The following is a 12,964-nucleotide window of genomic DNA, read 5'->3' as shown; positions in this document are numbered from 1 at the left end:
CTCTGCTGAAATGCACAGTCTGCTTTACGAAATAATCAGACTGTAACAGCTTTCCTATTGTTACCCATATTAAGAGAGGGTGGGGCTTCTATATAGCAGCAAGTCCCACATAAGAACAAGGCCCATCGGGCATTTGCTCTGTAAGCCCTATGGCCATCTCGGCCTTATTCTTGGTATGTCAGAACTGAAATAAACATAGAAACTTACTAAGCCAAAATACACATACCCCAAAATAACCATAGACACATGAGAGGCAAATCCTCACTTCTAAATAAAATTAATTAGATATTGGGCAATATGTATATAAAGCCACTATTATAAACTTCAGCAAAATACTGTAACAGATTGAGAATCAATAAATAATGTAACTAAAATAGCATTACCTTCAGTGTCATATTTCACATACATATTGAAAATGTTTTCACTGGGGATTATTATATACTGTTGGACCACTATATATAAACTTAGATTATACTCTTGTTGATGGAAAAATTACACAATTGTTCTATTATTACATAGTACTTGTTCATTACATGTAAAATTAGCAGATTTGGGGGATTGTAGGGACACTAAACGTGCACTTTTTAAAACTTGTTTTTAAAAAAGCTTAAGTCATCAGTGTTTGTATTAGTCCAAGACCTCAAATCTCAATCTATCAACCAGTTTTTACCTTGGTACTTAATCCCCTCTCTGCACTGGCCACCCTGAGCCTTTATTGTATTTTTTGTTGCATGACACAACAGGTAGCGCAGTGAATTAGAAGCCATTCTGCCTCTCTTTTATAAAATAATACACCCCATGGCTCTGCTTATACTCATTGTCAGCCTCAGACAATCCAAAGCAAACTGTAAATAGCCCAATGCTAACTTTGCTGACCTGACCCTTTACTTAGCCTAACATAACTAGTCTGCCCGGGCTTCACTACATAGCCCCCCTTTACTGTGAATCCCCCAAAACTCCCCTCCACAACCCCATAGTGTATGTTGTTTTCTGTATATCAGAAGCCTCTATAGATACATAAGCAGTGGATCAGGAAAAGCGTAATAAAATACAAGCTAGCTGTGTTTAGATTTACTTGCAATATGGAACCATGATTAAAACGCCTAAAGACTAAAATGTATCACAATGGTCTGTGATGGGAGACATCTAGTCGGTAGTGTGTGCAAAACGACAATGAACAAAGAGAAATTGATGATCAGGGCTAGGATTTATAATGCATTGTAAGAATAAATTACCAGTTAGTAAATTTACCAAATTACTAAGTATTAAATGTGTTTAGACATAGTGGAGCTGTTTTGTGCACAATTCAGATTGTCAAGACAAGTGGCTGTAAATGTCAGAGCATATTCTATGTAAATCAGACACCCTATATTATGTCCATACCTCACTTTGAGGTAGACTTATAAAAAGCCCCCGAGTCTATAAAAAAGGTGAAAACAGGCAAAGCATGAATATTCCACTGATCATATTACAAAGACACTGACTCAGCCTGTCCCAAAACTCTGAAGTTTACCCATAACTGCCACACCTTACTAGTTGTGCCAACAGATCTTTTTGTGCTGTTTCATGTTGTAATTCAAACTTTCTTTATGTATCTTATGTTTAAGGGTATTAAAAGGTCATTGAAATTAAACTTTCATGATTCAAATAAAATGTGCAATTAAATATATATATATATTCTCAATTTTTTTTGTTATTATTTGCAAAAACATAGCCCCTTTCCATGAGAAAATACTGAGGTAGGCTCAGAAGTCTGCAAGTGACTTGAGCACTATGGGGCCTATGTATCAATGTGCGAGCGGACATGATATGAAGTAGCGTATCATGTCCGCTGTACATCGCTACACATCGATAAATGCTGCTGTTTTATCATTTATCATTTTATCATTGCGCCAGAAGTTCTTGTGAACTGCTGGTGCAATGCCGCCCCCTGCCGCTAGCAGAGGGTGCCAATCAACCAGATCGTATTTGATCGGGTTGATTTCTGTCCGCCGCCTCAGAGCAGACGGACAAGTTATGGAGCATAACTTCTGTTTCCTGAAGGTTCGCGCAGAAACAGGGGCATCAAGCTCCATACGGAACTTGATAAATATGCCCCTAAATGTAGAAGACTGGTTCATCGCTGCAATACAGTGCTCGAGATATGCACTATCCTGAAAATACCTATTTTTTCATTTTTACTTGTAACATCTTAAGGAACAAATTATTTTAAGAAATGTTTTCCTAGAATCTCAAACGTGAAAATATTAATAACTTAGCTTATTTGCAGTTTGTGTTATTAAAAGGGTAATAATATTGTATATTATGTTAAGTACATGATACCTTTCAGGATGAGCTTCAAGCCAAGAATTATGTTGCACACATTTGGAACTATATTATAAGCGGAGCCTAAAAATATTAATGCTTTGAGTTTTAACTCCACACAAGTTAAATCAATAGTGCTTCTATTCTTGCACTTGTATTAGAAGTTGAATTTAAAAAGTTAGCGAGTGAGCGAAGACTCAGGCCCGCTAAAATATATGGAGGTCGAATAGTGCGATCCTTTCCCCATAGACTTTGATGGGGTGCACTACAAAATCCTCCTTTGGCTTTCGCTCATGCACTAACCCAAATGTGCGCCAGGACAACTGCACTAAAGTCGAAGGTAAGTTAAGAAATACTTCAAATACTTATACGCTTCACTTCTAAGAAATGTTCTTTTTATAATTTTAAATATATATCCTAATATTTAAGTATATTTAAAAAAATATATCTATAGCTATATATCTGCATGAATAGATATATATTTTATAAATAGATAGATTTAAAATTAAAAAGAACAATTTCTTCTAAGTGAAGAACATAAGTATTTCTATTAAAAAAAACAAAAAAAAACATAAAATTTGTTCAAAATTAACATTAAATATTTTAAGGTGTTTGGCTTACCTAAAACCTTCAATATTAGCTCTGCTTCAAAGTTTCCCGCTGGGAATGTGTTTACACGACATTGGTAGGTGCCTTCGTCTGCCTGTGCTGCATTCTTTAATATGATTGTTCCATCCTCTGCATTTAAAGGAGATTTTTCCTTCACTCGTCCTGTATACGCTGGTGAAACATAGGCTCCGTATTCTGTATTTAGAATGGCTATCTGGATACTTAATCCACTTGAAGACTTCTTTGACCAAACAACTTGCGATACTTTTTCCTCCTCCTGGGCTTGGTAGTAGCATGGAAGCGTTACGTCCAAGCCAAATACTGCTGTAATACTCTTTTCCGTTTTTACAATCCCTGTTAAGTGCCCTAGAACACACAAAAAAACACTTGAAAAATATATTTTAAAAATGCAAACAGAAGCTGAATATTTCATTTTTGTATGACTTTACACCCATAACTATATAAACATAAATCCAATTTATTTCTTTCATATAGAATATACACTTTTAAACAATTTTCCAATTTACTTCCATTATCAAATTTGCATTGCTCTCTTAAAATCCTTGGTTGAAGGAACAGCAATGCATTGCTGGGAGCTAACTGAACACATCATTTTAACCAATGACAAGAGCCCACCGATCAGCAGCTAGCAACAAGTGTTTCAGTTGTACACATTTATGTATGAACCTTTATAAAAGCATGGATGAGCCAATCAATGAAAAGACAATATTACAGACACTACAGAGACATGATTAATTGATAAAATGCTGTCTTTTTATTGATGGGTCCATCCATGCATTAACAATGACCATTTTATGCATTGGTGCCACTGGAGCTTTTGATTTTTGATAATGTAACTTGTATAAAGAACAAAATCATCTTAACAACATTTAAAATAAGTTATTTCTGGAGATGTGTGAGAGATGAAGAGAGATGTTTAACTAATTTTTAAACTAATGATTATGTAATTTCCATTCTATGAGAACTAAATTAAGTAGTACAACTGGGCTTGGTCGTCAGGGCTGAGTAAGTACATAACTAAGTAGGGTGTTCATAAATAGCTTGCTTTGGGAAGGACTAGCTCTTCAGCTGTGACCCCTTGTTTTTCCACTAGGGCAGACCTAGGCCTGCAAGTACAGACTTGTGAAAAGTGATATGGCCACAGTCCTCTATTTGGGCGTCTCCTTATCCAGAAGCCAACACCAAAGAGGAAACATAACTCTAAAGAGGTTAAGTCACATATCTGTCTAGGTATGGAGACAACTATTTCCTGTTATCTTGTCTATCATTGTAGGTACTTTAGTTAATAAGCCCATTATTACATTACATTATCTTGCTGAGTGGGTCATATTCAATTATCTTTTTAAACTCACTATGGATTTGGTGTATTTTGTTGTATTTTTATATTTCTCCTTTTTTCAAACAGACAAAACAAAAACATTTGCCAAAAATATTTTGTTTTGTTACAATAAAGAATAAATTATGAATAATTGATACCATGTGAAAACATCTTTCTATCTGTACTAATTACCACATACTTAAATTCCAAGCTCCCTTATGGGAACGGCCTGCTAATCCCGCTGTCTCTATTTATATACTTATTTTTATTGAACCTAGGATTCCAAGCTGTCCTTCACAAAACTGCTCGGTAACCAGGAGGAGATTGGGTGTCTTGATTTGATCTAGATCAGACCCAATAGTCCTGCAGCTGTTGTCAGTCATATTCCATTTCCTGCAAACTATGGGCTAGAGCAGTGCAAAATATTGATTCCACTTAGTAATACCAAGTTAAGTATGAGGTTGCATTCACATTGCACGGAAACTTTGGGCTCATGAGAGCGTGCTTCCATAGGCTCCAATGGGAGCCTAGTTCTCATGCCGTCAGACACGGCATGAGAACTAGTGCAGAGAAGAGGGTAAGTCGCGCAGCGATGGACAGCAGATTGTAATTTTATATGAATATATATATATACAGTATTTATGTGTTAATATGTGTATATACACATATATACATATAAATATATATGTATATAAGCATATACATACAGTGTATATTTACAGGTAAAACACAGTTCCAATAGACTGCTTTGTAAAGGCACTTTTCAGTGCCGTTTTTTTCTAACAACTCGCAAGCGCCAACTTTAACCCCTCATAACTGCTGTTTGCAGATTTTTTATAATTAAAAAACACGCTACATTTCTTTTAATTAAAAAAAAAGAATATTCTTTATTTTGGGGCAATTGTTTTTTTAAATTATCCAGAGGTCTGACCTCTAGTTAATTTTCTGAGCGAGGTCGTGGTAGCAGTAACCAGCCACTTGTAATGGCTGGTTATTTATCGCTTGCCCATAAACGGCGAATTTGACTGTTTACGGCCGTGCAATAAATTAGTGCTCCACTTGTAATCTACCCCTATATGGCCATATATTAAAGGAGATCCACAGTTTTATAATCCCATTCAGTCATATGCCGTCATTAGACCTCAGATCTGTCCCAGTTGTGCTCATTATTTTTACATATATTTTTATAGTTTTGAAGAAGGCGATGGAACATTTAAATTAAGTGATAATAATAATAATAATAATAATAATAATAATAATAATAATAAAAAAAAAATAGAATAGCAGATACAGAAAATGTAATGTTAAATGTATATGTTCTAGTGGTCTGAGCCTTAAAGGGAGACTATACTATAAAATTATTTTTTATTTTAGTTTCCCCTTAATTAATGTGTTTAAAATATAAAATTATATATAAAAGCAGCAGTATCTTAAAAGTATGGGAAATTGCTCATGTAGGCTTATATTAAAAAAGCTATTTTTACTTATTGAAACCTCAACTGATTCTTCTCATGAACGTGGTAATTCAAATGGGCTGAGCCTCTTGGAAAGGCTGTTCTTATTATCTACTGTTTCATAAGGCCAACTAATTTCTCTCTATATAAACAAAGGCCAATACTTAGGTACTGACACTTTCATTTTCAATCACTAGAATAAACTTAAAGGTGCAATTTTCCATATATCTAAAGCTATTCAGTTGATATAACAAATCACTGGACAAATTAAAGGGACGGCGTACTTAGTCAAGTAGCTGATATGAGTTAATTGTATTCCAAGCACAAGAAACAACCTTACTTGGAGGTTAATTTCTTCTGCTGCTTCTTGTTAACACAGTTTTTCTATAGAGAATATTTCAATGTGCATACTTTCAGTACAGATGGCAGTTTGAAAAGTGCAAAAGCAGCTATTTCAAATAGCAAAACAAAGGTAATAGAGACATTCATAAACCATTAAATATATTCCAACACATAAAATGGGGACAGTTAAATGTGCAACTAAAAAAAAAAAAAAATAACGTGTTTACTTACAATGTAAAACCCACCAGAATATTGTGTATAAAAGTGACATTCTTCAGAGCCTGACAGGAAGGGTGTGCCCAGTGTACAAGTCATAGTCTCAATCTCTAATCAGCCAAATCAAGCTTAAAATGTTGACAGGCACCAGGAACTGGGCAAACTGGATCTTCAGGATACCAGCTACGGCAATACCTTAGGATCTTGCAAAAACTTGTTATTTCATCCTCTCAATTACTGTCAAAGGAATTGACAAAACCGTGAAGCAAGTAAAAGAACCTGGACCTCAGACTATGTAGTCTAGTCAGCAGTTCATAGACTGTTTGTCTTTGCACAAAAAAAATATATAGTTATGTTGTGTAATATCAGAAACTGCTTTACTGTCACATGATCAATAACACAAAAGAAAAGAGGTATGATTCACTCAGTAATCTTATAGTAAACTCAATGGTATTCAGTGTACACCAGGATAACAGCTAAACACAAAGTACAGTATAGTGTGCATAAAATTACTTAGGAACAAAGAATGTAGTGTAGTATATGAACAATGTCTTACTGATGCTGGAGGTAGCGTGGAATGTATATAATAATCATAGAGCTGTATGTAATTGCAACTTTAAATGCAGCATAACACACATCCAGTAATGAAGTGACTGGTGCACAGCACGTGTGCAACAACATAATAACAATAAATGCACCATAGCACACATACAGTAATGAAGTGACTGGTGCACAGCACGTGTGCAACAACATAATAACAATAAATGCACCATAGCACATATCCAGTAATGAAGAGACTGGTGCACAGCACGTGCGCAACAACACAATAACAATAAATGCAACATAGCACATATCTATCCAGTAATGAAGTGACTGGTGCACAGCACGTACGCAACAACACAATAACAATAAATGCAACATAGCACATATCCAGTAATGAAGTGACTGGGGCACAGCACGTGCGCAACAACACAATAACAATAAATGCACCATAGCACATATCCAGTAATGAAGAGACTGGTGCACAGCACGTGCGCAACAACACAATAACAATAAATGCAACATAGCACATATCTATCCAGTAATGAAGTGACTGGTGCACAGCACGTGCGCAACAACATAATAACAATAAATGCACCATAGCACACATACAGTAATGAAGAGACTGGTGCACAGCACGTGCGCAACAACACAATAACAATAAATGCACTATAGCACACATACAGTAATGAAGAGACTGGTGCACAGCACGTGCGCAACAACACAATAACAATAAATGCAACATAGCACACATACAGTAATGAAGTGACTGGTGCATATCACATGCGCAACAACATAATAACAATAAATGCACCATAGCACATATGCAATAACCCAGTGACGCTAACTATAGAATAAAACATAAGCATTAATTCAGTGACAATAGCTGAAGCTAAAACACCCAAAGTCTAAAGTTAAATGTGAGCTATGAATGACCCCCTTAGAAAAATATATATTGGAGCCCTTTTTACTCAAATACCTGAAAACAATAAAAAATAATTTTTATTCAATATTAATATTTATTTTTTACTGTTTATATAACTATACCTGTATATATTCATATATGTAGGTATAGATATATATTTTACAAAAATACATCAGATATATGTAAATAAATAGAATATTTTCTTCTATGCGAAGAACACTGGAATGTAAAGAATTCATAACTACCTTCGGGTTAGTGCACAAGCAATAAGTGTTAGGTTTTTTTCAGCTTGAGCTCCCCAATGAAGGCTATGGGGAAAAGAATTTAGAGTGGTCACAATATCTGAAGTCCTGAAAAAATACTTTCAATTTGTAATACGCGCACTAACCAGCACAAGTAAAAAGTTCGAGACGGAGCACTAAATACCGATCCACTTGTAATCTAGCCCTAAAGTGGTATAAAATGTCATGATTAATAAGCAGATAGAATGAAAATAAAACTAATGTATATTTTATAAAGTAGAAAGAACAGAAAAACAATAAAAAAAAAGTATTCAAAAGATTTTGTATTTGAGAATACCCTGACGAAATCACATTCTTAGTGAAGAAACGCGTCAGTGGGTGAGGCTATGATGAATATAGAGTGAACTTTGTATTTTGAATTGTAGCGCTTTACATGCAGTTTATTGAAAAATAATTTAGTAGATGTTAACAGCACTTGACTACATAACGCTGTTTTTTTAGTTACATAAAATTCTGAATGATAATTGAAGCACTTTGAATTGTTTGTGCTGTGTGGCAAATTGGTCACAGTAGCTATAATAACACGTAATATAGATTGATGGCGCCAACCAAGGGAACAGTATTTTTAACTCTCTTGTGCCTTTCACAGAATTTCTTTTTGGACGTCACTTTCTGAATGCGCCAGTTGTATCTCCCTGTGAAGTGTGTGAACGAGCTCATTGGAAGATCTGGTGCATGTGCAGACTTATGGGCATAGTATTTATGTATTGCTGATTCAATACATATTGTTTTGGTTCTTACCTATTTATAGTTCGATGGACCATTTGCAAAGGATAAACACATAGGACATGATGATCAAAAACTCACTGGCATTAAGAAAAATTGTGTATTTGTGCTGTAATTAAATGCTTTAACACATTTGAATATGTTTTTATTGTACTGTCTATGCTAATCTAAGTTAATTACACAAGACCTTGCTTTTTTGACATGTTCCTACTAAATATGTTACATTATGTTTATGTATTACTAACATCGGTTAGAAACTACAAACAGCATAAAAGGGTATTTTTCATGACAAAGCCAAAATATACACTCCGTGCCCAAACAGGCTAAGTTATCCCCACACAGCATCAACATAAAATCAACAGACAGATACACTATATAAAAGCACACACCCTTGGTAATGCTAACATGCATGTCAGGTCTTATTCACAACAATATCCACATGCAAAATAGTAATTATTACTTTTTTTATAATTTGATTAAAAAACTTTAATCATTAGGGAAAAATGTGCACAAAGGTTTATTGTACGATACATAATAAAAATCAAAGCACATATCTACTGAGCAAGTAGGTTTGAATCTGCCAGATGTGTGTCTATTCCTATATTGGTATGAGCACATATGTTTGTTTGTTTTGATTTGTTTTTTTAATAATATAAATGTTTGTCCTTCTCTCATTTTGGTTATATAGGGCAGACACTCCAGGACCACTGGAAGGACATATATGTATATAGTGATAGGACAGATTAAAGCACATTTTTATGGCCTCAGTCATACTACTATACCCTATATCTGACACTATTCACAACTCCCCCGTCCTGCATAGCTTTCTTCAGTTCAAGTCTCTTCTGGTTAATCACTGGCCTGTGTTTGATCCATACGTGCTTGTCCTGACCACACCCATCCATGCCTCTCCTCACTCCCTCCATTGTTTTACTGTTTCTATCAATTACCCTTTTTTGTTTTCTTACCTTTTTACCTTGTGATGTTTTTTTTATCTACGTCTTTTCAATCACCTCCTCATTCACTAAGTTTACACTTGTGCAGTTGTGTCTCTCCAGCCCCCTCCTTTAGTAACAGGGGAAGTTGCCTTCCCTTGGCCCAAATGAAGTATAATATAAAGCACCTCCAAAAATATTAAACCCTCTATTTCAGAACTCACAGAAGAGAAAATATATATATATATATATATATATATATATATATATATATATATATATATATATATATATATATATATATATAGAGAGAGAGAGAGAGAGAGAGAGAGAGAGAGAGAGAGAGAGAGAGAGAGAGAGAGAGAGATGTGATTATACAGACGGCCTTATAGGAGGTATAAGCATTAAGCATCAGAACTAAAAATATTGGTAGAAATTAGAGAGCAATACATTAACAGCTGCCCTGGGACACACAACTTCTTCTCTGTACAGTCATAGGCTGATATACATGATCCCTTGCATTTATCATGCAATCACTGTGTAGAATGTAGCAAAGTCAAGGTTCTGGATACTGTAGGATATACTCTGGCCTCTCTGAAGGCAGTGGAAAAAATGCAATTTTGGACATTTTGCAAAACATGGGTAAATCATATCATGATATATGCAGTAAAACTTTTTATAAGCATAATGGAAAAAAATTGGGAAATTAAATATTTTGTTTAATGGGAACTTCTGGCTGTTTTTTTATATAAGGTCTTGAAGACAGCAATAAGTACTTTTTAATAATATATTACTTATACCATGATATATAGATGAGAGAACTCTATGGAATGTGTTATCATCATACCCTAAAATGACTGAAGTGTTTTTGAAGCTTCTAGACACCTCTGTATGTTTAGTTATAGGCAGTGGCCTCAGGCTTAAAGGGGCACTCTAGTCAAAATTAAACTTTCATGATTCAGATAGGGCATGTAATTTTAAACAACTTTTCAATTTACTTCTATTATCTAATTTGCTCAATTCTTTAGATATCCTTTGTTGAAGAAATAGCAATGCACATGGGTGAGCCAATCACACAGGCCTCTATGTGCAGCAACCAATCAGCAGCTACTGAGCATATCTAGATATGCTTTTCAGCAAGTGATATCAAGAGAATGAAGCAAATGAGATAATAGAAGTAAATTAGAAAGTTGTTTAAAATGACATGCTCTTTCTAAATCACAAAAGAAAAAATTTGGGTTTCATGTCCCTTTAAACAACTTCTCTCTAAGAGGCTTGAGTACTACCAAACACACTACTGATTATTGTACTGGTCATTACTGGATACAACAATGAATATGGCAATCCTTTGGTGTGGCAGATGAGTGAACTGAATGACAGTGGGAGTAGAAGATGGTGCACTAGCAGACTGAGACTGGGTTGCCTACATTTCTGTGGATTAGGTTTTCTGTTGGAGTTGTCACAAAGAGTGATACCTGTATTCAGTGATATTGTTCCTTACACTCAAAAGAACCTCTGGCCTTTGCCTGATGTCACTTGATTGGGATTGGATGACTTTTTGATAAGATTGCCATGAAGCCAGTATCTACCCAGACATGATACCGTTGAGCTCTATTCTGGTCTTTCTGGTCAGAAGCATGGTTTGCTTGGGGCCACGTATTACTTTTGAGCCTGCCTGTAGGTCTCCTAATTGTTATCAGAGACCATGGTCTGCTATGGCACAAGTTGATTAGCTGCTTAGTTTAGCACATCCGACCCAAAGTGTTAAACAGGTTGCCAATTCTTAAAGGGACAGTCAATACCAGAATGTTTTGTTTAAAAATATAGATAATCCCTTTATTACCCATTCCCCAGTTTTGCATAACCAACACAGTTATAATAATACACTTTTTACCTCTGTGATTTCCTTGTATCTAAGCCTCTGCAAACTGCCCCCTTATTTCAGTTCTTTTGACAGACTTGCATTTAAGCCAATCAGTGCTGACTCCTAGGTAACTTCACGTGCGTGAGCTCAATGTTATCTATATGACACACATGAACTAACACCCTCTAGTGGTGAAAAACTGTCAAAATACATTCAGATTAGATGCTGCCTTCAAGGTCTACGAAATTAGCATATGAGCCTACCTAGATTTAGCTTTCAACTAAGAATACCAAGAGTACAAAGCAAAATTGGTGATAAAGGTAAATTGTAACGTTGTTTAAAATGACTTGCCCTATCTAAATCATAAAAAAATATTTTGGACCTGACTGTCCCTTTAATCCAGCTCCTCAGTTCTAACTGCCCCATAAGCTACACAGTGAGTGCACTCTCTGCCCAATATATAGTCTGGGATCAAATTCCTTATGCAAGGTAGCGGGTGCACACTCTGTGTAGCCTGTGGGGCAGGCAGTATGGCAGCTGATTGGCTGTAATACTCGTCAGATCAAAAGTTAAAGGGACACCGAACCCACATTTTTTCTTTTGTGATTCAGAAAGAGCATAAAATGTTAAGCAACTTTCTAATTTACTCCTATTATCAAATGTTCTTTATTCTCTTGGTATCTTTATTTGAAATGCAAAAATATAAGATTAGATGCCGGCCCATTTTTGGTGAACAACCTAGGTTGTCCTTGCTGATTGGTGGATAAATTCATCCACCAATCAAAAACTACTGTCCAGAGTTCTGAACCAAGAAAAAAGCTTAGATGTCTTCTTTTTCATATAAAGATAGCAAGAGAACAAAGAAAAATTGATAATAGGAGTAAATTAGAAAGTTGCTTAAAATGGCATGCTCTATCTGAATCACAAAATATTTTTTTTGGGTTCAGTGTCCCTTTAAAAATAAAGGTTGTGAGGGGTTGGCCACCACCAAGCAAGCACCTGGCAAGATGCAAATATAGCCTTTAGGTTCTGTCCCCATAGAGTTTTCAGTATACTTTGCTCTTAGATTGCTGCATAAACCGTGTTTAGTGCCCTTTTATTTTAATTTATTATTGCATTTAAATGTCTGGAAGGCTGCAAAAAATGTTAATTTTAAAATGATGAAATTCTTATTTACATGTTTTGATTGAATAACTACTGCCTAGCCCCCTACACACAATTGCATAAACACACAAACAAAAATGTTTCTTAGAATTTTTCTTGATTCTAATAGAGCATGGAATTATAAGAAACTTTTCAATTTACTTATATTATCACATTTACTTAATTCTCTTGCTATCCTTTGTTGAAAATCATCCCTAGGTAGGAGCAGCAGTGCAGTACTAGAAGCAAGCTGGTAATAAGTGGC

The 12,964-nt window shown here is 35.2% G+C and overlaps 1 protein-coding gene across 1 annotated transcript in view; it reads right to left on the bottom strand.

Moving 5' to 3' along the window:
- Positions 1-12,964, bottom strand: part of NECTIN4 (nectin cell adhesion molecule 4) — a 129,276-nt gene that overhangs the window by 47,998 nt on the left and 68,314 nt on the right. The window contains exon 2 of the mRNA XM_053702995.1: positions 2,926-3,279. Within this exon, the coding sequence (XP_053558970.1) occupies positions 2,926-3,279 (354 nt within the window). The remainder of the gene's footprint in view (positions 1-2,925; positions 3,280-12,964) is intronic.

This window comes from Bombina bombina, chromosome 1 (genome assembly GCF_027579735.1).
Source record: "Bombina bombina isolate aBomBom1 chromosome 1, aBomBom1.pri, whole genome shotgun sequence".
Taxonomy (NCBI): domain Eukaryota; kingdom Metazoa; phylum Chordata; class Amphibia; order Anura; family Bombinatoridae; genus Bombina; species Bombina bombina.
The sequence above is the reverse complement of the archived record's forward strand: the minus strand, read 5'-3'. Positions and strand labels throughout refer to the sequence as shown.